A 26292-nucleotide genomic window follows, 5' to 3' on the forward strand; every position below is an offset into this window, starting at 1 on the left:
AGAAGTTGGAGGGCAGATGGTGGTGGTGGTGGTGGTGGTGGGGACGAGGATGTAAGAACGGTGTAGGTATTCTCTCTCCCAAGGAAGGAATATTTTGAGACAGGAAATTTCGAAACGCTGTCATGTAGGGGAACTCATTGCGTAAGGCCAAGGAAATCCATTACATACAATAAAGCTTATCGCTTCACATCCTTAGGATTCCTAGAACTCATTATGTGAAAATATGTATGGCATGAAAATGCGTCATAGATTTATCAATGGGCACCTCGCGTGTAGGGCGTCCGGTGTTCATCACTGTGATTATGAAATCGTGAACTTCTTGTAGTTCTTGTTGCGATTCAGTACTGAACAACATGGGAGTCGATCTGTGAGATTGTATCTATCGCATATAGAAAATCTAAGTTCAGTACCAGTGACATCCTAAAAACTACCATTTCTCTAAGATCTTACTGTTAAGATCAATGACATGGAGAGCCAGTATGGCCCAACAAGTCAAGTGACTGGCCGCTGGCTGGATGGCAAGAATCTAATTCCTGGAAGGGGCAAGGATCTCTCTCTTCCTCATCAAGTCCATAGCGGTCATGTGGCCCACTTTACCGTCATATACTGGTGAATCCTTCTACTGGGGTAAAGTAGTTGTCAGCTTACTTCTATCTGGAGTCGAGTCTAGTGTGCGTACAGCTTGATACATGATACTTAGACACAGAAGTAACCTGACCATTTTTTTAAATTCACTTAGTGGGGGATGGAATCCAACTGGGTCCACTCGGCACGGCGGCCACTGATTGGCCTATTGTAGCCTGCTCCGGGTGATTATGATGAAGGAGAATTTAGTGGAATGAAGATTGGCAGGGGCAACTGAAGTACTCGGATAAAATCCGCCCCAGCGCCACTTTGTCCACCACAAATCCCATTTGACCAGACCCCGGGATCGAACCCGGGCCGCGGTGGGACATCAGCGACTAACCGCTTGAGCTATGGCGCGGCCTAACCTTACCATTACTAACGCAGATATTTCTAATGTCACTATACGCATGTAAAAATTAAGTTAGAGCAATGAGCTGTAACAGTGCTCGAAACTAGATCGCAAGGCAACATGTTCTTTTGAAGGAATTGCGTTAATGAAAAGTCGCATTGGTTTGAAAGATCTGATTCCATGAACCAGAGCCCTTCATTAGAATCTAATAGTCACCCAATTAGTCAAGAAATCTCCCACATTTTATAAAACCCGAAGGTTCATTACCGTACTCACAAGATCCCGCCACAGTAACATATCCAAAACAAAATTAATCTAGCCCACATTTCCAAACTCTCTTTCTTCAAAATCCATTTTAATGGTCCACCCTTCTCTATGCCTAGGTATCCCATGTGACTTCCTCCTTTCAAGTTTCCTTTATGCATTTCTCCTGTTTCTCTTGCGTCTGAAGGTAACAGTTGAACTACGACGTGGAATCTCACTCAGCGAAGAGAGGAAGAATCGTGTCCGTCACAAGGATCACACCACAATCCCATTTCCTTCCTCCATTCCTGCGAAAGTGTTCGTCAGAATCAAATTATTATTGTCACTTCGGAAGGAAATATGTATTGTGGCGTATAGACACGTTGCTAGGCAAAGACCTTGAAATAAACGATTATACAAAAGCTGTTGTTATGCAACAGCATGGTAGACACGCCTCTACAACAACAGAGTTACTGTTGAAAACGGCGTTATGCAACCCGTTTCTAGGCAGCTGTAGTAGTTGGACTACAACAATGTAAACATGGGTGTGTTCTATGTGGTCCGTGCCATGGAGTTATCTTGAAGACAACTGGAGCGATCAAGTTAGGGGTCGAATACTTCCAACATAGCCCTGCGAGTCATAGGAGGCCACAAAAAGAGAAGTCTCGAATCTGGGACAGTAAAATATGGTCGCGCGTCCCACAGGACTTGGATCCTAGAATGACTGAACTGGCGAAGGCCAGCAGCAATTGTAAATGACAGACCCGTCCTCTCTTGAGAGAGAGCCCCACGTCAACAAACCCTCAACTCTCTAACAGTAATAAAAATCTGGTCGTGAGCCCCAGATGGGTACTTTATTACAAGACAGACTGGTCGACTTACTGTCGGTCGTAATATAAGACTGGACTGGACTCGACTCGACTCGACCCGACCCGACCCAGTTAGCTGTCAGCTGCCGGTTGAGAGCTGGGTTCTGCACGGGAGGCTGTGAAGATAAAACCTGAGCACGTGAAGCTGAATAATCTCCACTGTTAGAAGCCGTTGCCAGGAAACGGATGATGAAGACACAGCAGGCTGGAAAAAAGCTTAGCGGGTACTGCGGTGATTTGTAAAATGTGAAAATTAGCGATAGCGCTGTAATTTCTTGTTCCGAGTGGTGTGTATAAGTGGCCAATACATTCATTCTCTAATCCATACCCCTTTAGTAATCACACGTAAACAAACAGGTGATAGTGTGTTGCTAATCAGAGGTTCTGGCTTTCACGCTACTGACATCAAATTCCACGTATATTTTTACTGAGACACACTGCCTTGAATTATAAATTCATTTGAGACTATATTTCAATCTTCGTTTTACCAGACATCGCCCATACCGACGCAACTAGGACTAAGCTGTTTGAAATGCTGTGATCGTCATGTGCAGCAATTCGCCTAGCAAGGTAACTTGGAGTTGTTGTGCACGTAGTAATGGCGAGCGAGTGCTATTAAGCTCTTCCATACAAATAACAAGAGATGTAAAGATGTCGGTACGCCAAAAATGAAAAGGCGTGAGGTCTGAACCGTCTTCTGCCCTAAACTCGAGAGGAAGGAAGAAAGAAGGAAAGAAAGAAATAAAATTAAGCAAGAAATGAAGCAGAAAAAAAAAGCAAGATGGATGAATGAACGAATGAGTGAATGGATAAGTACTTGCAAGACGAAAAAATCTACCGGTCTATGTTGTAGGACTAGTTAAATAAAGATGAGATGGACTGAAAATTCAAATATGGGGAGACGAGAAAGAAAGCACATATAAATTTGACGACAAAATCTCTTGGAAGCAGACACTTGGAAACGTAAGGATATCAGATATGAAGGTGTTAAATGGATTGGAAATGCTCAGAATTATGTATACAACAGGGGGTCTGATAATGATAAATGCTGCAGTTCTCTTATCATAACTTAGTTTGCCCACCCAGAAACGGCATGTCCCCTGTTAATCGAAAATCATACAACCGACTTCCTGTGAATAATGCGGTAGTAGTCATTTGTATATTGTACAGACTTCTTGCCCTTTAACTTCGCCACGTTGGCGGAAGTGTGAAGCGTGGAAGTGAACAGAAGATCAACGAAAGTAAGATAGAATTCCGTTTCATACCGTCACAGCTCCCTTTATATAAGTCTGAGTGATAAGGGGGCAGGAAATCATGACAACTTCTATGTATTTCCAATGCACTCTTGGTCGAATGCCTGAATATAAACCATAAATCATTTGTCCTGAACCATTTTCAAATCACAATTTTATTGTATTACATCTCTCACCTCAACCGTTGCCTTCATCAACGAAAGACGTAGTCAGCAGTTTTAACAAACCACGCAAACACTTCCTCTTTTGGCGGAAATAACTGGTCTGTTAGTAGTTGAAATTGCTAGAGTTTCATATAATAATCACGACATTATTTTCTCGGTGGAGCTGGAGGAGCGACATATATTAAACTATTCGACTTTCTCGTTGCAGTCGGCGAAGCAACAAGAGCGTAAAATTACATCACCCAAGGTCAATATCACAAAACTTTCTGTCTGCCATCACGTGCTACATTCAATGGTCATATTAAGTTTTAAACAACAGAAAAGGCCTTGAAGAAGACAACTTCTCTAGCATACATTTTGTATATTTTACACTTAGAAATCTGAAAGCATTTTTCTTATGCACGACATTACCTTACTAATATTTACATCCATTTTCATAGCAAAACCTAAAACTTACATTCTCGGCTTCAATATGCTTTTAATTATAGAAATGGAAACTAACATTCGCAAAGTCGCTTCTTGTCCTATGTTAATTTTGTTACTGTTCCCAGAAATCTGAATTTTACTGAATTTTAAATACGAGAAATTTTTTTATGTGCTCTCATGTGTTGATTTATTTTAATTTATAACTGAAATTTGTATATGACATATTCATATAACTTGGTATTTCAATCAGAATTCCTAGGTATGTTTCAATAATATCACATGAAGTGGCTTCCATTTTGATGCAAGATGTTTATATTTTTGTCTCATAAATATAATGATGATTATGTAGAATAATTGTTACAGAGGTTTTACTAAAGGAAGATTATGATATGCACTAAAAATGACGAATATATGTGCAACATTCAAAGTAATTGAGGACATACATATACCAAGACAATAATCACTTCAGCAAAACGCACTGCACTAAGACACTCAGAAGAACAAATTAAGGTATGTGGAATTGATTCAGTCGGTTGTGGTGACAGACATCTTCAACAAAGCGAGAAGATATCTGATCCAATTCCAATTAGCCTAAAGTGCTGAGAATTATTTACAACAACACCATGATAATGATGATGATGATAATAATAATTTCTTATTTATTTACGTACAAACTTAACAGCCCAGAAGAAAATAATAATAATAATAATTCTGAATGTGAAACTCATGATATAACAGCATTGTGGAATAAATGGAGCAATCGGGTTGAGGCAAATAGGTCAGGTAAGAATTAAAAACGAGAAAGCCAAGTTTTGCTTATTACGTAGCAGTAGCCTCGGACAGGAATGTAATACAAATTGAGGCTGAAAAGAAATTAAAACAAAATCTTTTGCATAGATATTCAGAGAATGCAGAATATACAATGCTGTGTCGCACTGGTAGTCAATGGGGCTGCAGGAATTGTAATTAAGGGACTAAAAATTTGGTAGCAATACTGTGAAGGCATTCAATAGATTCTTTACAGACAGTATAAGGACATAATAAGAAATGTATCGCGATGTTGAAGTCTGAGTGGTTGGTTTCACCACTGGTTCAGCAGGAGAAGTACTACGAAACACACTGTGATAGCAGAAGATAACAGTAATTATAGTAATGAGGATAATAATAATATACGAACAACGATAAAGGCCGTGGGCGTAGATAAGAATGTTAAAGCGCCGTGTTTATATGAGTAGCAGTTTAGAATCCCGGCTACGAGATGAATGTGTGCATAGATTTACATCAAGACTATGTGCCAATCTTTATTCTAAACTGTCACTTCTTCAAGATTCTGACACGTTCTTGCCTCCATATAAATAAATGAATTTCAGGCTGACAGATTTTCGGAAGTGATTTCACAAGTACAGAACATGTCGACAGGTGGTACAGCTGAAGAGGATATTCGTGATAAACACAAGAGGAGGTAACAATAAAAAAGAGCGAGAAGCAAATAATCATATGTTTGTAGACTTATGTATACAAGCCGTAAGACCAAGTATGTATCATTTATATACTCATAACTGCGTGTACTAAGTGAATAAACATCAAGTTGTCATTGTCACCTTTGGACGCCGGGAGAAGAAAGCCTGCTTCGTGGAAGAATGCGAACAACGTACTTCCCAAGCACAGAGCAACAGTGGTACCAACATCACTAGGACGCTCGAATTCTTCATTTAAAAATGGGGTATTATAGACTCATCACTGCTTTCCCAGCTCTTTTAAAGAAACCATTTTATTTTATTGCAATAAAAGCGGCCGAGAACACGGAAGATAGTAATAAACTGGCCTCTACTGAAAAATTCTGAATTCCGTCGTTTCTTTTTTATTTCATAGACAATAAAGTAGAACTATTCTTGTGAAGCGCAGCACTAAAAGTGTTGTTTACTCCAAAACTATAATAGCTTTGTTGGTTGTTCAGTCAGTATAATGACTAGCCTACGGCCTGGATCACCAGAGAATTGGGTTCAGTTCCCTGTAGGGACAGAGATTTCCTCGCCTCTTCTCCTATTGATGGATACCGTGGGATAAAGCGGCTGAGGTGTGAAGCCGATCACTCAACCGTAGTGCCGAGGTTAATAATACATGGAGCTATACCTCCAATCACATTTACCTCTCCAAGTTATGATGCTCAATTAAGCATACTGACAAATTAAACCATTTTAGTTATTTAAAATATTTTGGAAATATCTTTATAAACAATACTATCATCTGGAATTTAAGATCATCCGACGTTTCGGAGGAACGCCCGTGAATTCTACCAGACTACACGATGTCGCAACCTAGAAGATAATATTCTTCACTACCAAATAAATAATTTTTTCTTCTCAAAAATCCATATGGTTTTGGGGGCCAAGAAGTCGCATTACTTGGCAACGCTTACAAGGGAGACCCCAGAGATTATAAATTGGTTATATACGAATAGTATAATTTGTTAGGGCGGAAGATAGTGCTGCCTGTCTGGCAAGCAACTGTTCCAACATTCCTGCTATGTAAGTTAGTCTATGTAATGCTGAAAATTGTAACACGTCATCAGTAGATGAAATTTTCTATGTGAAATTTGTTCCGATTTATGATTTTAGACGCAGTTTGCTGACGTACTATGTATATTGAAATCCTTCAACTATATATATATATATATATATATATATATATATATATATAATGTATAAATCTATACAACTTCATATTCAGGTATTTATATATACCTATAATTGAATATCTAGAAGCCGGGGTAGCGTAGTCAGTATAGTGACTGGCTACGGGCTGGACGACTGAGGGGTCGGAGTTCGAGTCCCGGTACGGTAAAGAATTTTCTCTTCTTCACATCGTCCAAATCGGCTCTGGGGTCCACCCAACCTCCTGTCCAAAAGGTACCGGGAGCTCTTTCCCCGGGTGTTAAGTGGCCGGGGCGTGAAGCTGACCACCCACCTCGAAGTAGTACCGAGGTCAAGAAAATGTGGATCTATAAATCCACTCCCCCATACGCCTTCATGGCGTAGTGCTTAATTTATTGAGCACAGGTGTACCTTTACCTTTTATATGTAGATGTACATCGAGTTTGTGAGAGAAGTGAGATGGAACTCGGGTCAATCAGAATTATGAGGCCCCCACTCCGAAAGATACAGAAATATATGAATCTTTAATATATACTTTAAAAGATCGCATTTCCTAATAAATGAATGTAGACGAAATGCCAATAATAACAAGACAAGAATGTAATGTGAAGTGAATTACTATATTCTTCCTTTTTTATTCTAATTTTTAAATTACGTGCAAATAGGAGTATAATTTGACCCCCCCCCCAAGGCCAAAAGCCTGGCCCTGCTGGCCCACCTCTATATGGGCCTGCCTATATCCACAAGAATTAAAGAGCAGGCCTGTGCCTATATTGATTCGAACTACCGAGCAGAATATTGCTTAATTTTGAATTTCTAGTTACAAATTTATTGGAGTGAAGCTAACCACAATGCATATAGCATGATTTATTTTCCTTGCGTATCGATAAACGTCCATCACTTCGAAACATATTTCAAATACAGTTCTAGATCTTTGTAAAGGGTTAACAGATATATGCTAAAACCAATCCAATAAGATAATGCCTTAACGATAACTGACTATTATACTATGTACAACGTCTTTTAAATCAATACACTGTGTCTTTAGCCCTCTAAAATATAACTTTTTCTAAACAATATAAAAACTTCAGTTAAAACTCGCAGGAAACTCATTACGTCTTCATTGCATAGACCTTGTGGTTAAGGCTGTTTATTGTGGGTACTATACGAAACACCTAAAATATTCTCTGTGGGCAGAATGAAAAGATTTAATACGTTCAAGCAGGCAGTACATATACGACTGGGCTTCTGTGAAACGATGGTGTAGCAAATGTGGGACCATCGACGTCTCACAATCCTATGGGCCTCCACTGTCTGTTAGAGGGATAGCTTAACTTTTTTATATATACACCTTAGAGGGTAGCTCATAGCAATTCAATCCGGAGAGATTTTAATATAAATTCAAAATAACTTGAGCACATATTATCGAAGCTCATTATGTAGATTTTGTGATGAAATATTTGGACGGACGGACACACTCTTCCCCTCATCCGTCCATTGTTTGCATTTTTAGAAGAAAGGAGACATGAAAGAAATACGTGGTCATAATTCCCAGACCTACGAAACTTTATTGGTAAAGTATTAGAAACCATGACGAAATTATCTCTTCCTATGCAGTATATCTTGTACAATAGCTAACTCCATGCATCGGAGTCCTTATCATAAATGGTTTGCAAATGACAGGTTTTTCCACTACGAGCCATGCCAAGAACTTGCTTTCTCCACACAGTTATCAATGACACAATTGCAGAACACTGATAGGAATACAACGAACTGATTACCGACTCAACGTACATCATTGCTCCATGTGAATGGTGTTTTCAGTTTTCCATTGACATCACAGTTTTTATGACTTCGGATATTCCTTCGCAAGGTGCGGGTCTACTGTTTCACACGCTTAGCAATGATGACAATTTAATTTAATTTTAATAATGAAGGTTAAATTGCTAATAAATGCAATCTATCATATGACTGAAGATATAATTAATCAGCAAAAAAGAAACTAATGTAATTTTCTTATAAATAAGGTGCTCACAGTGAACGTAATAACCGGCCTCCGAATTCCAGGAACTATTTTGGTTTCTCGATCTCATTTATGTAATTGACTGAAAGGTTTGCAACTTTAAGGTACAAAAATATACATCTTAACTTTACTGTCATCTTGTATGAGGGTTAAGACACGGAAATGGTTAATTAGTAATTGGAAAATTTACGGCTGTGTTAGCTTCAGACAATTCAACAAACACGACGAAAAATATTTTAACCAAATCACGAATCCTTATTGACGTTTTATACAGCACTTTAAAAGTGACTAGCTGAATCACTTTAAGACAGTGGAAATTTTGAATTATTAGTTTCAGATGATCTACAACTTGTATTAACATATATCCTGCTCCCTTAAGTACTACACATTTACAACTACTATTAGCCTCGGAACATGACAGGTAATATTAAAACAAAGAAAATGGAGGAAAATAACAATAAACATCATCTATACTTACCCCACTCTGTTTACACATTCAGTACCGAACATGTGAATTCATGTTTGCAACTTGTTTAACCTTATCTTTACAGAAGAAAATAATGACAGGCCATAACTAGCTACGTATATCATCTTTATATGAAACTTAATCCATACATTGCTGGGTTTTACTTGACATTAAATACAATTTTTCAGAGGCATGGCGGTATTCAATCTAAAATGGTAGGATGCCCGCAGAGGGAGTGAAAACGTCCAATAAGGCCTACGCAATACGTTAACTGCACTGATCAATTAAAATATAGATCTGACTAGAGGAATGTCAGCTGACCCATAGTGAGGTTCTGTAATATCCCCTACCTTCATGCACATTATACGAACCCTTTCTAAAATAGGACTGCACACATCCCATGATGAGAGAGCAGAACAGTAGCCAGGTCCAAATATAAACTCAAGTCCTTCACTATTAGCTCTCTACGCCTGCCATTTTCACAATATCCTTGTCTCTTGTTAACTCCTCGTCAGTAGATTGATCGTATATCGGTTCTATCCTTGGCGCCGGCTCTCGAGCGAGCTCATAGGTCATTCAAGATGCTGCACTGTTATCACCATGACACTTCCACACACTTTCACGCACTCTCTCAGGCACGCACGCAGGGACTGGGGCTGTGGTGGGCTTGGCTCGCAGCTCCGAGCGATGTGGTGACGGTCCATGCGCCATCTAGAACTAACTCACTAGCTGCCAGAGTGTTTAACGGCGGTCCAGTAGCTCTGGGACATTACTTCTGCTCCAGCGTGCATACAGTCCCAGGCTTGACAGGCTCATATATGTGGAAAAATGAGTTTTCGTCATTTCTCTGTCGCTTTCTTTCCTTATTTACTTCTCGCTTTTATTTTTTCTCAAGATTTCTGACTTTCCTTCTCTCTCTTTCTCGTACCCTCCAATGCTTACCAACAGCCTACTTACTAAGATGCACTTTGTTAAGTTTCCAACGACAGACAAATGAAAGTGCCTTGCGACGTACTGATCCCCGTCTATAAAGTCACTCTGACTGTGTATAGGATTAAGAAACTGAAAAAGCGTCCAAGGTCCAACAAAAGGGCTGTAGAGCCCTAGATGGATGGGTGAATAGAGAGACAGACAGACAGATAGATAGATAGACAGATAGATAGATGGATAGATAGATAGATAGACAGACAGACAGACATACATATGAAGGCAAACACTATATTCCAGTTAAGCAATGAATAAGAAGTTTCATTAAGTACCATGCCATGAAGGCGTATGGCGGAATGCGAGTTACTGCTTCAAGCGACGTTAGAAGGTGTGTTGTCAGCTTCACGCCCCAGTCGCTTAACCCCCGGGGGAAAACGCCCCTGTACCCATCGGAGTGACTGGACTGCAGAATGGGTCTGAACGCGTTGGAGAAGGGAAAATTACTTGTCCCTGCCAGGAATCTAGCTCCAAATTCCTCGGTCATCCAGCACATAGCCTGGTCTCTGTATTACCTGAGCTCCATTAAATTCCCTCACGAAATTAGTACATTGCTTTTCGTGAACTCTGTCGCCATTCCTGTATTTCGCTCCACTGGACAGGATAAACTAGTCTTGTGGGGACTGATGCTTACTTATATTTTTGTGAGGTAGGGCATGACTGCGTATGTTGGTTATTGTCTGGGTCAGAGTGAACCTGCGACATGTTGAGCCCTTCTCCAGCAAAACGAGACAAAAGTTGTAATGGATATATTAGACGTATTTGCACGTCTACCTGGACTTCAGTATTTCCACGATTTATTGTTACCCGAGGAAACTGATGTAATAACTGAAAACTATCTACTGCCGCTCTGTCGTGATTTCGGTCAATCGTGGTTTTTAGAAAATACGGACTTCTTATTACCTGGAAGTCAACTTCTTTATCTGACCATTGGCCGAGTGGTTAGTGGACTTTTCTCATATCTTGCATAGTAACTGGATGACTTGTATTCGGGTGGAAGTCGGATCCATTACAACCTATCACAGCAACAGAGAAACCTTGTCATCATAGGCGACCCCGACAAGATTCGAACCTGGTACTTTCCGAACAGGTAACATGCGTTGCTACTCTGCCAATCGCTTGCTCTTCTTATATCATATCAGTTAGTACGCTTTTCAAACAGCTGTTGGACCTTAGCTAATTTTTCGAAGTTTATTATGGAGGTGTATTAACTGATAGGGTATAAGACCGAGACTAACCCTATCAGACAGGTCGTGCCATATCTCAGGCGGTTAGTCGCCGGTTTCCCACCACGGCGGCCTGGTTTCAATTCCAGGTCAAGTGATGTGGGATTTTTGGTGGACCAAGTGACACTAGGACAGGTTTCTTCCAAGTACTTTGGTTTTTACCTGTCAATTCTCATTCTATAGACTGCTGCATACTATCAGACGGGACTGGTACAGCAGGCCAATTAGCGGCCGAAGTTCCAAATGGAGTTAGTCTCGCCCCACCCCACGGAAGTAAGGACACTATCAGTGGCGGAGAGGGAACTTGCTTTAGAGGAATATCCGCTGTTCTCCTGGAGAATCTGAGGAAAATCATCAGAACAAGGATATGAGGATCCTGGCTGATATTCGAATCAGGAATTTTCAGATTGTGAGTTAGATTCGTTACTGCTATGCTAACCTGCTCGTCCACAACACGGTATTTCCATTAAAATCGTACTCAGAAACTCGTTATGTGTTAGTAGAAATAAAACCGTGTCCAAGCAGTCACAGAGCGGATAAGATTAACGGCAGAATTGTGTTCACTATAAGAAAGGGTACTGAACGGGGATTTGTAATTAAGGTGTTTTCAGGCGACTTAGCAGGCACACGCAAGTTCCACTAACAGATTGCAGGTCGGAACGGCTACCTAGGAACTGAGAACAGTTTTCTTGGTCACGTGATCAACACATAAAGGCATTACCTGCTCATCACCAGCAAAAGGATCACTAGGTCTCAAGTTCGTACATTTAGTAGTCTACGAAGATAACAATTTTTATAGGTGGGGATGGCAGCACTGTGATCACCTGTTGTAAATTCTTTCGTTGAAACTAAATCCGTTCCATAACTGGCAAGCCTAGGTACTGATAAAATTTGAACGATAAGAATTAAAAAAGAAACAGTGTCAGCAATTCTGTAGGTTATCTGAAGGAATTAATATAATAAATATTAATCAAACGCTCCCACATCCTTATCAATAACGTGCGGATATTTCTCAAGAGATAAGTTTGCACCTGGACTTTCTGGCTTCTTCTGAATATGAATTAATTCTCAAACAGTGAATACTTGAACTATTTTGTACACGTAATTCCTTTCGACAGGGGCACGCGGTAGCGTAGTTGGTTGAGGCACTATGCTATAAGCCGGAAGGTCGCGGGATCGAATCCCGATGAGGTGGGATTTTTCAATTTACCCAATCCTTCCAGCCACACTATGGCCCTGGGGTCGACCCAGTCTCTAACAGAAATTAGTACCAGGAATATTCCTGGAATATTCCTGGGGGTAAAGGGCGGTCGGTGCCTAAGGCTGACATCCTTACCGCCATCTATGATCCGATTGTCTAGAAAATGTGGGAATCTCAACATCTCACAACCCTATGGGCCTCCACGGCCTGTTACAGGGATACCTTTACTTACTTTTAATTCCTTTTGTCAGCGGGTAACAGTAAGTTGAAAGAGCTTAAGCCAGCCGGAGCCACTTACCACATTATCAGTACTCATTTTGTTTAATGCATATTTCAAGTATTTATGTCTGTCGTATTCCATCCATGTGCATTTCTTCCTCACCTTGCCCTCTGTAACTTATCAGTGAAGTAACATACGTGAAACAGTTGGGAGGCAAAATATTAGAATGGAATACTGGAAAAGAAATAAGAGCCGGGGTAGCTCAGTCGGTATAGCGACTAGCTATGGGCTGGACAACCGAGGGGGCGAGCATTTTCTCTTCTCCACGTCGTCTAGACTGGCTGGCGTCCACCCAACCTCCTATCGAATGGGTACCGGGGGTAAACGGCAGGGGCGTGAAGCTGTGCCACTCACCACCAACTAGTGCCGAGGTCAAGAAAATGTGGATCTGTACATCCACTCCCCTATACACCTTCATGGTGTAGTGCTTAAATAATTAACTTAAAACTTTTTACCTATACTGGAAAAGAAAATATCTTGACCTTGAATTCATGGGATGTGTTTTAAACTGAAATCTGTCTGAAAGAAGACGTTCAGGCAACTCAGAACTTCGTTACAGATGGATTTCATTGCATGCTGTCTTCTGGGAAGTAATACTGTGCAGTCCATTGAAAGTCAGCCAACATTTTGGAGGAACATATCGCGTCCATCTTCAGTGTTGAAAAGAACGCCAAGCAATAAACCAGCATGAATCAGGCAGCAAGCTGCAAAAGGTATAGCTTCATAACCACCGCTGTAAGAACCTCTGATTTTACAGATTTCACTGTGCTTCTGAACTGCAAAATTGCTAAATTGTGTACTAATTGGTAACATGATGGCAGTTAGATAAGATCCCGCTAAATAAACAGGAGATTATATTGGCATCCCTCCATTTTCTGTAATGAGTCATTCGAACCAGGAAACCATCTCCCGCACGTGAGACTGATAACAAACTTTATAGCTCCTAACAGTGTAAACAAAGAATCGTTGTTGTTCTGTCTTCGTGCCGTGTTTTCCTTGCGTGAATTCCAACAGTTAACAAATCCTTCAGCGCAGGCCATCCTTGGTACATTGCATAGAAAAGGTACACTTTCATTAAACAGAGATCTCCGTCCTGCCGGTAGTAAACTGAACGTCAGACTCATTTTCTATAATTAAAGGAAGCACGTAACTTCCCCAATGCATGTAGGATATTGGTGGGAAACCAGGAAGGAAGAAACCACTGGGAAGACCAAGGCGTAGGTGGGTGAACAATATTAAAATTTATCTCAGAGAGTTAGGATGGGATGGTATGGATTGGATTGGTCTGGCCCAGGATAGGGACCGCTGGATGGCTCTTGTGAACACGGTAATGAAACTTCGGTTTCCATAAAATGCTGGGAAGTTCTTGAGTAGCTGCACAATTGGCAACTTCTCAAGAAGGGCTCAGCTCCATTAGTCAGTGACGTAACTTCTCCGTCGAATATATTAATTATTATATCGTTACAGAAATGTTTGTCTTACACAAGTCGGCGATGGCAGGAAGTTAGATGTGGGTCCAGGATGGCGATATCTCTTGAAATCGAAAAAAAAAAAAAGTATTTTGAAGAGGATGGAGGGGCGTTGGGAGGGACACACTTATTGAACATTGCTCAGACCTCTTGTTTATAAACACACAATAAGAAAATTCCCTGACTGGTGCAGCAGCAACACTCCACAAAGGCCGCGCCATAGCTCAAGCGGTTAGTCTCTGGCTTTCCACCGCGGCGGCCCGGTTACAAACTCGGGTCTGATCAAGTGGGATTTGTGGTGGACAAAGTGGCGCTGGGGCGGGTTTTCTCCGAGTACTTCGGTTTCCCCTGCCGATCTTTATTCCACCAAATTCTCCATCATCATAATCACCCGGGGCAGGCTACAATAGGCCAATCAGTGGCCGCCGTGCCAAGTGGACCCAGTTGGACTCCACCCCCGCACTAAGCGAATTAAGAAAGAAACACTCTACAAACAGATAGATAGACCTGTGTTAGGGATGTGCTCGTTCCAATCTCGGCAGGGACACGGCAATCTTGACAGTTTTTCTCAAGGCTTTCTTCAATTCCTTGAGGCAAATGCTGGATCATTACGTCAATTAGGCTATCGCCACCGCTTCCTCCCAAAGCCCTGACACGCTGTAAATAAGCCCCCGAGCGTCTTTCGTTTGCTTCTTCTCGCTGAAGACAAAGTACGAAAAAGAGTGTGTCGGTGTTTGGAACGAACGTCTGTCTCGGGGACCAAGTTGTGTTAAAAGAGTATACAGTTGTTCAAACTTGACATCCGGAACATTTCTTCAACTTCTAATTAACTGGCCGGGACTGCCCGGGCAAACCCTGTCCATGGCTAACCTTTACCAAGTATTCTCATTTGGCTCAGATACCCTCTGTGGTCTAGACGGGTAGTTGCCAGCTTCCCACTGGCGGTACGGGTTCAATCTCAAGGGAAGTAATGTGGGAATTATGGTGGAAAAAGTGTCCTCTGGAGATTTTTCTCCGAGTACTTCTGTTTCCTCTGCCACTCCTCATTTCACCGACTGCTCCACACTCATTAACATTCGGGCCTGATACAATAGGTTCACTACCGTACGACATGCCAGTGGGACTCAGTCTCACTGCCGTACGACATGCCAGTGGGACTCAGTCTTACCCCACCACACGGATTATTGATTCTGTAAACCAGTACTCCTTAACTGTTATGCAAATGTTGTATAAAATATAAATCTCCATATTTGGAATTAACTTAGAGTTAGTGTACAAAACTCAGAGAAAATTTTCTCAGTGCATGGTGTTGCCTGCAACAAGGAATTCAAAATATGCATTGCCTCATATCACAAGATAACACCTGATCAGCCATCGGCCTATGGCAAAGACAGCTTAAATCCAAGAAAACGTGGATTATATTCAACGTCGATTCAGATAAAAATTATTATTATGATCAATTTAGATAAAATGCCTATTTTTAGAATTCAAAATGGGAAATAATTTTCTGTGTAACGACTCAACCGAACCGAATAAGACATATAGGTTTTGGGGTTCTCACAGCTGTTGATATAAAGAATTTTATCATATGTGATATAAAACAGAGACCTGCTTGCTTCTGCCTGCTTCATGAAGGTGTCTTGCTTGACCTATTCATCAACCGTGAATATGGATGCGATATATTCCTCCGAAATACCGGTTGACTTTCAACGGACTACATAGTGGTACATTCCATAAGCTAGAAATTTTTGGATAAACCTTTCTGCAAACATATACACACACAAATAGGTAGGTTAGTGCTACACAATTTAGACGAGTTTAATACAAATCCACACAGCCGTCAAATTTGTCATTTTTAGAAAGGTATTTTTAGTGGAATTATTTTGAATGTTAAGCTGAAAAAAAAAACATGTTTTAAGCAGCTAGGTCAGGATCTGCAGACACGCCGGGTGAAACCATGGAAATCTCATTTACAGTAGCTGGCAAAATATAACGTATTCCCTGTGTTTAACTAATTAAGCACGACCCCATTAAGACATATGGGGAAATGGAGGTAAAGCTGCACTATTCTTGACCTCGGCAATAGATGGAGATGAGTGGTCAGCTTCAGGATCCGGCTGCTTTACCCCCGGACAAAGAGTCCCCGCGTGCCCATTGGATAGAAGGCCGGGTTGGCCCTAGAGCCGGTCTGGAATATGAGGAAAAAAGAAAAATATTTCCGTCTTGATGAGAATTGAACCCCGGTCGTCCAGTCTAAAACCCGTCTCTATACCAACTGAGCTATATCATGGTCATATTCGACTCCGGATGCCCCGAATACAAAGGAAGAATGAAAGCCAACTGATCTACTTACATGGATCCGGGGGCAGTCAGTGGACTGGTTAACTTAATGTGTGACGTGGTTTTGAACTGTAGAGGTCATGACGTCAAATGGGCTAAGAAGATGAACATGATTGATGAGTAAGCAAAGATGTGGAAGGAGATTGTTGCGGCCTAGTTCACAATTCTATCCCATCATTCTCGCGAAAATACTGAAGAAAAATATTAATATTCTCAAAATATCCAGTAATTCTTCCCATACTAAAGAAGGTTACATTCCACGTGCAAGCCTATATTGTTGCCGCTACACCATTCTGCTCATTAAGAGGAAAGGAAATTATAGTCTACAGCTCTGAACACCTAGTTTCTGAGATCAAAAGACTTCGGGCAGTCGTCTCTTTTTCCAAGACCTATGCAAATAGGAGTATATCGAGCCTACCCATCAAGTGCGGAGACATTGCACACTTGAACAAATGATGGAGTATAGTAATCAACGAGCCGTACTCCCCTGAAGCTGGAGTGAAGTGCAGTTTCTCAATCAGTGACCCGACTGAAATAGTTTCGCCTTGATTTACCTCTTTCAGGAAGTGTACAAGAACATTCCTCTGGTCTTATTATTCTTTTATAGAATAAGTGACTAGAGTTCGAGACCCTATCATTCCATATGAGGTTTGTATTGACAGGACTTAGGGAGCGGTGGGACAGGTCAGTTTGTTGTATTTTCCCGTGTCCTCTACGTAACCTCGGCAGCTTACACAAGTATCTGTTAGTTATTCACTTACTTTATGACCCCGTGTCGACTTACAAAGTTATGTAGCCAACTAATTACAATGAACATAATTCTCCTTATAAAGCTGATAGTCGCTCAGATGGTCAAGTTATATCGGTTTTTAAGGAGCCCTAATTTTGTGTGCCTTGTCCAAAAGAGCCCGTCACTGGGCTCTGCCATAGCTTAATTGTATAGGGTTTACATCCTTTTTTTATTGCTTGTGAGGTGGGACTATGTCCCTTGTACTGTGGCCACTTCTGGCCTATTGTACCATTCACATCCTATTTAGTTTAACAACTAATGTAAATCTTATCCCTTCAATACCTAGGTCTCCCAAGTGGTCTTATCCCATCAAGTTTTCCAATTAAACTTCACATGCATTCCTCTTCCCTCCTATGCATGCTACATGTTCCGCCTATCTGATTCTCTTCGATTTGACCATCCTAATATTATTTGTTACAGATAATCTATACATTATAAAGCTTCTGTTTGTGCAATGTTGTCCGTCCTGCTGCTGTTTCCTCTCTCCTAGTTCCAGATATTCTCCTCAGAAATCTGTCCTTAAACACACTGAATTTAAGTCTATTCTTTCTTTCGGCCGAGAGAACAAGTTTCACAACAATATAAAAGTAACATATAGTTCTTCATATTGTAATACTAGGTGTCTAATCACAGAAAAGAAGAATAAAGATTCTGAATCGAATGATGACAAGTATTGCCCAAATATATACCGTTAACTTCCTCGTGAATAGCATTTTAATTTGTTGTTACTGCCGTTCCCAAATATGTGAATTTTGCATATTTCCAAACGATTTAATTTTTACGTGAGTTTATTTGTATTATGATTATGCACTGCATGTTGGTCACGAGACATCAGCATATACTTAGCCACTTATAAGCCTGCTTTTATTTCTAGACCGAAGCTCAGAATTTCCATTTAATTCCAATCCCTCCTGATATTCTTGTACTTCATAATGCCGAAATCTAAAGCGAAGCCGAAAAGCATTGGCGTGAAGCAGCGGACTAATTATTAGAAATGATGAACAGAAATCTATGTAGGATGGAACGACCGTGACTTACATTTAAGATAAAATCCAAACACTTACACAGAATCACAGTAAAATCACGATAATATCGGCAGATTTAAGCATCGTTAAGAATTGAGAAATGATTCTACAAAAGGGCTGGAGCGAAGATAAACCAAGTTTATAATACATAGTCTATACATGTAGAGCGCCTTGCACAACATCCGTGAACTAAAAATGTAGCCCAGATCAGACACTACTGGTCTACACTGTTCTCATTCTCTTGTTTATCCGACAATATTGAACTCGTCTCCCCTCCCAGTTGGCTTACACACTCAACAATTGCCCAGGAGACGTCATCAGCAAATACAGGGATCCACAGCCTCTAGCTATAGCGCGTGTAATGGAGAAGTATGCTTCTCAGAATTAAGAGACTTTGTTTCACAACTTGTCTTACCTAAGAGTAAATTGTAATACAGAGGAATTAACTAAATAACACAAAGTGAACATCATATTTAAATATCTAAGGCTTTAATTGTTTCAGAAATCCGGCTATCAGTCAACAAGTCCACAGTTTTCACTACTGGCTGGCTCAAAGATGGTTTAACTATATTCATCAGATCCCTCAAACAAACAAACTCCGTGGTCTGTAGTCCGCAAGCGAACTATGCCGACCGAGCGACCGCCGCTTGTCGGCGAAGTTAGTGCCAAATTTTGCAGATAGAGGAAGTCACGTGGTCAGCGCAACGGATCTCCACAGCCGTTAATGTCGGTTTTCTAGACCGTAGCCGCTATTTCCTTGTAATGGCTCCTCAATTATCCTCACGAGACTGAGTGGACGCCGTTCCAGGCCCACTACTTCTCAGAAAATCTGGTAGCGCAGGGAATCGAACCTCTGGATCTGTAGGCAGGAACTCTGACCACTAGACCTCAGAGGTGGTCATCAGATCCCTCACTAATAATTTTGGTAATATTAAGATGAGTAAGAGCGAGATTGAAAATGAGCAAAGGAAAACAACGTCCCTTTTGTGTTTTATCGTGTGTGAATATATGTGTTTAAATAAACCTTTACAGCTACATAACTTCGTCTGTTGTCATAATAAGACTTTCTGTAGTTTAATGTTTCTTAAGTAATGAAATAATTGGATTGGGTGTGGTATTACGGTGATACTGACATAGTTTGTTAGGATTGTGAAATTAATTAATGTAATGTATCTAGGACCGCCTCTGTGGTCTAGTGGTCAGAGTTCCTAGCTACAAATCCAGGGGTCCTGGGTTCGATTCGCGGCGTTGCCAGATTTTCTGAGAAGCAGTTTGTCTGGAACGGATTCCACTCAGCCTCGTGAGGATAATTGAGGAGCTAGTTCAAGGAAATAGCGGCTTTGGTCCAGAAAACCGAGATTAACGGCCGTGGGGATTCGTTGCGCTGACCACGAGACATCCTCTATCCGCAAAAGTTGGCACTAACTTCGCCGACAAGCTCCGGTCGCTCTGTCGATATAGTTCGTTTGCGGGCTACAAGCCACGGAGTTTGTATTCACCGTTCAAGGACAAGTCTATCCTGACCTAACACCTAATTTTTTTTTAATCAGTTTCAGTAGGTATGAAAATTCAAGAATCTTTATGAAGTATCATTGCCTCCATTCCTATATTTTTCAACGTGGGACAAAATATGAATACATATTATTCGTCACGGAGCCATAAACACGTTATGTTCCACTTCATCCGATTTTCCAAGCATAGTCACATTGGTTCATGAATTAATATGACTCCAATATATGAACATTACTTTCGGCAGCAGAAATGTGGACTTGTTACGTTTATTTTAAACGAATCGAATGGTATCTACACCCTTCCGAAAAGCCTAGGTCTTATTGTATTTATTAGCGCTGATCTTGGCACGCTGTAGATGTTGAGGTCCCTACCTTAGCATTGCTGGTAATTACCACATTAACATCTGCTTCGCAGAAGGCGAGGAGTCAACGGATGTATGACGTCGTGCGCTTCCTCCACCACCCACATATACCTGCCATACTCTCAGGCTATTTTTAACCATAGTGTTGATGAGAATATGTCGGAGAATATGTGCTGAAGTGTCTTATTTATATTGTCACGTGCGTAGGGTGGTACGCGTGACAAGAATGACGGGTTCTATTTCGGATGATTGGATTTATTAGCACCTTGGTCACGGTCTCTCTTAATCACATTTAAATACAGCGCTATCGCTGATTTCGCACATTACAATTCAGTGTTACGCACGTGCGCACGCACACACGCGCACGCACACACACACACACACACACACACACACACTAGTTCTCTCATAGGGAAAAGCGCTTCAAGTCACTCCAAATATTACACATAAATCAATTCTTCTGATCACATAAAATCTTCACAGGCCGACCTTTTGTTCTCTTCTGAGCTCCTGGTTTGAATTCGTTCCTCCAGGTTATGACTGAATTGTCTGTCACTTCATACACTTCTCTTATAAGCCTTCGGCATGGACCACACGGAAAACACAGTCTCTTTTGCTGATACATGTTTGCCGAACCACTGCATAGCAAAGGTCGCGGCGCGGATTCGATAGAAAACCAGTCACAAGACAGCTATCTCGCCAGCCCATTGGCGCGCTGACTGTTGCCTAGCAACGAGCTATAAACATTCGTCCTATTGTTGAGTGCTCTTACGTAAGGTGTTTATCGTGCCATTGCCTAGTTATAAATTTTACAATGTGAATATATATATATATTTATTTATTTATTTACTGCAGCTACCAGCAACCCCGTCTGTATAGCAGTCACATGGAAGGATAATTTGTGCATAATAAATTCAAAAGGATTAGGATGGAAGCAATATTGGCTTAAAATGAGGTGGAACTATTCTCTCGGCTTTCGTCTCGAAGGGTTACGGAAACCCGCGCAAGTACCCAGTCCGGACAGCCGGTGGCTCGGCCGAGGCCCGAACTTCATCACAATTGATACCGCATCAGCTAACTTGCTCGATGTCGTGAGTACCACCAAAAACCCAACTCCATGACAGGCCGATCATCTGGAGATATTGGGTTTTGTCACGATGAACTTCAAATGATTACGGAAATCCGATAATAGGCCTTCTATCATGCAGTTCAGGCCGACTCCCCCCCCTTTCTTGCTCACGCGGAACTCGGCAGATATATTTGAATCGACATAGTTACAAAACAGGTACCAGTGTGATCCGTGGTTTACCAACATTACTTTGACATTTAGGAAAATTTATATTCATGTAAGATATGAGGTTCTCACAGCGGTGGTTATGGAGAGTTCTGTCTTCTGGGACATAACGCTATGTAGTCCGTTGAAAGTCAACCGACGTTTCTGAGGAACATTTTTCCTCCATCTTCAGAATCGAAGAATAAGTCGAATAAGAAACCAACGTTGAAGTACTGCTTTTCAGTTGCTTTCACGTTGATTTCTTGCTCGACATCCTTTGGCCTTGAAGACATGTTCCTCAGAAACGTCGGTTGACTTTCAACAGACTGCATGGCTCTGTATGCCAGAAGATAGAACTCTTCAAGTTTACATTCATTCGTAGGTTTATTGCACGGACATATATGTAGAGATTTGCCATCAAGCCGCTTATACATGCTTCCCACACTCACCTCCCATGTCCCGCAATTTGACAAGTTTCTCGAAGTGCTGAGCCGCGAACCAGTAAATGTCTTTGGGCTGGCGTTTCAGAACCTCACGTGTAAGGCCCTCGAGTGCCGCATCCAATCCTTCAGGCACACTCACTCTCAAGAACAGAGGTCCTTTCGATGTGAGACTCATGACGGGTCACTCTGAAAAGTCAAGTTTAGCATATGAGAATTACTTCACTACAGAGAATAATTCACCCGCAAGCGCAGCATCCTCTCCCAGCCGGCCTCAATGAACTGTCCTTGTTGAGAATTGTTACTAAACTCCCAGGGGTAACGCCAGTTGAAATTTTGCGTCAGCAAACATGTATGGATACCATCATGTCAATAGGCTAACCCGAAAGTACGAGTAAACATGCAAGTAAAGCCATTAGTCCACTATAATTCCATCCACTTCGGACTGATGTTGTAATGTGAAGCATTCTATTTAGAACATAACCTCACACACAAAACACCGAAAATAGTCTGACTGAATCATTTCAGATCCTGTGCGATTGAAGTGTTTCTCATTGCAGGCAGCTAATCATCTGAGGGAATTTCGGAGGACCAATTTCGTGGGCAGCATCATGATAAGGAACGAACATTTGGACATGAAAACATTCCCCGCAATACGCGAATTCGAAGAATTATTTACAATGCCATCAACTAATCTAGAAAGATTTCAATTAATTGAAATTGCTGTAATCCGAATTTCTTGCGGGGAAAGGAGAAGTAGAGTGATTTTGTCCACCCACGGGAACTTTTCTGCACATCTACTATTGCGTACTTCTGAGGCTGCGGAACGACTAAAGATGAACGGTTTTGCAAAGAATTCACGCCAGAAGAGTCACCAAATACTTCCAACGAAATTTTATAATTAACTTCAATGACCGTAAATGAACAACTCAGTATTTTCTGATTTTTTCAACCTATTCAGTCCCCTTGTTTACTGTCACAGTCATCGTCTTCAGCCATCTCTCCATGCAATTCACTGATCAACCGTCAGATCAACCTCTCATCCACTTAACAAACCATCTACCGAGATTTCAATTAGTATTATTATTTATTCTTTCTGTCATCTTAAAACTGTTTAACAGTGTTTAGAATTCACCACATTGACACGATTCTCAATACTCAAAAGCATGAAGAGAGAGACAGCAGGAACTGGCTGCAGACCAGATGCGATTGTCTCCATAGCCATCAATACAGTGTTAAAAGCAAATAGCTTCTCCTGTATTTCACAAGACAGAGGGTACGAATAGCGTTATTTACTTATGTGTGTCATTGTTAGTTAGTCGTTCAGTTATTTAGCTGAGAGAAGTGAGACATTTCCATTTATTCTTAGGGGGAAATGATATTCGATTCATGCGATTTCAACCTGCGCGGTTTTTTTCATACAACTGTCGCCTAAATCGAAATGTACCTTTATTGATATGGCAATTGACATCATAAATACAGAGTGATTCACAAAGTTTTACCCCGGCTTATGGTACATATTCCTGGGGTTATTTCCTGCAAAATTTCCTTATAAATTTGTGGTCGATTTTCAATTGTTACGGAGTAACAATAGATTTTTGAAACGAATCATTGTGAATGCAGCGCTATGCTTCAGCGTGGACGACCATAGGTTCCAGTCAGCTGTGTCAGCAGATAAGGTAGACCGGTTTGAATGTTTCGCGTAAGTAGATAGGCAGAGCGGTTCAAACGCGTGCGACGCATTGTGTTGACGTGCAGGGAGACATTTTTGAAAATCTTTGTAAATCCAGTCATCTTCTAAAGCACTATAGTTTAAAGGAAACAGATTGATAGAAGGGTGTGATATGCAACCATTGGTATGTTTACAGAATGGGATGCTGAAAATAATGTAATTTTGTAACATAAAATCGATGAAAAATGTTGCCCAAAATTAAGAAATTGAAAAAAAAAATGGTTTTAGAATGCTTCTTTCCTAAAACATTAACGATTTAAAAAGTGTTTGTATTGTATGTCTAATTTGTTTTGACTGAAATTTGAAGAAAAAAAAAAGAATTTTCGCCAGTTTTCAAATTATTGTATCTCTTTAATTATGAGTCGGATACCATTAGTATATTAAAATTTTTTGTTCCAAATTACCTCAGGAATGCCCTCCCTAAGTGGGGATAAAACTTCGTGAATCACACTGTATATTCATTCATTCATCAGGAATCTGTCAAGACGACAGGTCCACAGTCTCTTCCAAAACAGTTCCTCCACTTGATGCGATCTAGAGCTTTCTCCTTCAAATGAGAATATCCTCCTGTCCCCAAGGTCATCTAGCATCTTCTTACGTCTTCTTCCTCGTCTTCAGGTCACTTCTATCCGCCCCTCTATCTTTCCTTCAGTAACTTCTTTTAGAAGGCAGATANCTTCCGTCATCTGTTAAGAAGCTACCCAAATATTTAAAACATTTCATATTCTCTAGTTGTTTTTGGTCTATCTTTATGGTGACTGGGGTTGGTTGTCTCGAAATTTTCATTACTTTTGTTTTTTCCATAAATATATATATATACACGTATATTGTCAGTTACTAATGGGTATCAAGCAGTTAGTCGCTGGTTTCCCACCGCGGCGGTCCGGGTTCAAACCCGGGTCTGGTCAAGTGGGATTTGTGGTGGACAAAGTGGCTCTGGGGTAGGTTTTCTCCAAGTTATTCGGTTTCCTCTGCCAATCTTCATCCCACCAAATACTCCATCATAATCACCCGGAGAAGGCTACAATAGGGAAATCAGTGGGCGCCGTGCCGAGTGGACCCAGTTGGAATCCACCCCTCATTATGCGAAATACTAATGAGTAGCTATGCTTGCTATGTAATTAAGTTACCCTTTTGCTCGTATTATTGTGCTTGGCGTGCAATTCAAATTATGAATAAAGCAACAACACATCGGCTGTGAAATTCCTCCACCCCCCCCCCCTTTTTTTGCCAGGTTGCTCGCTAGGCGTCAGTATGCATTCGGAAATTTCTGTCCCCGATCATCTCGACGTAAGTGTTCTTGGTTTTACCCTGTGTCTAAACAATAGCTGAGATGGTTCTCAAGTTCACAGATGTCACTGCATACTCTCGCACAGCCCCCTCTGTTTAAATTAATCATAATTAAACCCCTTTGCTGTAAAGACGACAAAACTATTTTATTACGCAATTTGGCACCAAACATAACTCAAATTTACTATAGGATTCTGACGATAGTGTATAACACACTGATATATTGGGTTTTTGGACTTCATCCATCGTCCTGGTTTTTAAGATAACTAATAAAAACACGACGTTTCGGAAACTGGATCTGTTTCCGTCCTCAGGTGAAGGAAAACACCTATTCTGTTGGGTCCGTNAGTTATCTTAAAAACCAGGACGATGGATGAAGTCCAAAAACCCAATATATCAATAACTCAAATTTGTTTGGCCCCTATCTTCTACTTCTTCCTACTTCTTACTACTTACTACTAGTACTTCTACTTACACCACTTCTGGCCTCTCTAACGTCTTCACTTTCACTCTCATGTGAAGGACGAACAGGTGAAGCCCGGAAGCCTTCTAAGTAAATTATACTTTCCCTTCCCCCTTCAAAATGTAGCATCTCCTGCTTCCACCTTGACTTTCTCTTTCACCTGCTCTTCAACAGGAATGGAATGTCGATAAACAGAACTCACGTTCATCCCGACTGACTTACAGCACAAAAAGAAAATCCATAAATTACAAATTTCATATAATTATTTTACTAACTTGCAGTAAAGACGAATTTTTGTGAAACATGATATTATGTGTTAGTGGCTCTCCAGGTGGTGAAATATGCAACCCGCTTACCGCTTGCTCCGAGCCCTGCGAGAAGTTGAAAAGTCCGTGGCTTCTGGTTTTTGTTTATACATAAAATGTACCTACACATCTTTTGAATAAATAATTTTGCTTTTAAAAATGATTTAATTGTATTCCAGTACTCCTAACGATTGTATATTCCGGACACACCAGTCAATTAATTCGAATAATCGCTATTGCACCGCATTGTTCTAAACACCTTCCCTTTCTCTCCAGCCTTTAAAGGGCTACTGTGTTCCTTCGGCCAGTCGGAGGTCACGCAAAGGCGTAAGTCATAGAATAAACCTTTTCACCGGAAGGTGAAACATATTAAAAATTATTATTTTGAGTTATATCCATAATAAGGCGTACGCTGGGAAATCAAAAAGCAAAGTGATTACTGGTTTGCCTCAAAAGCTATTCTGGCTGCACTGAAAAAGATGGACTATATACGAAATATATTTATATAAACAATAGGAACCGTCTCT

The 26292-nt window shown here is 40.9% G+C and overlaps 1 protein-coding gene across 4 annotated transcripts in view; it reads right to left on the minus strand.

The window, feature by feature from the left end:
- LOC111863385 (microtubule-associated protein futsch) overlaps positions 1–22164 on the minus strand; it is a 76255-nt gene extending 54091 nt beyond the window's left edge. For 2 of the 4 annotated variants that reach the window (XR_002842593.2, XM_023849655.1), the window contains exon 1: positions 21985–22164. Coding sequence is in view for 3 of the 4 variants with exons in the window: in XM_023849655.1 (XP_023705423.1) it covers positions 21985–22153 (169 nt within the window). In the remaining variant the exon portion in view is untranslated. Of the gene's footprint in view, positions 1–9424; positions 9796–21984 lie in introns of those variants that run through there. The other 2 variants (XM_023849656.2, XM_023849657.2) reach the window with 2 other exon arrangements.
- Between the last annotated feature and the right edge of the window lie 4128 nt (positions 22165–26292).

The sequence above is a fragment of the Cryptotermes secundus genome, unplaced genomic scaffold (genome assembly GCF_002891405.2).
Source record: "Cryptotermes secundus unplaced genomic scaffold, Csec_1.0 scaffold568, whole genome shotgun sequence".
In the NCBI taxonomy this organism is placed as follows: domain Eukaryota; kingdom Metazoa; phylum Arthropoda; class Insecta; order Blattodea; family Kalotermitidae; genus Cryptotermes; species Cryptotermes secundus.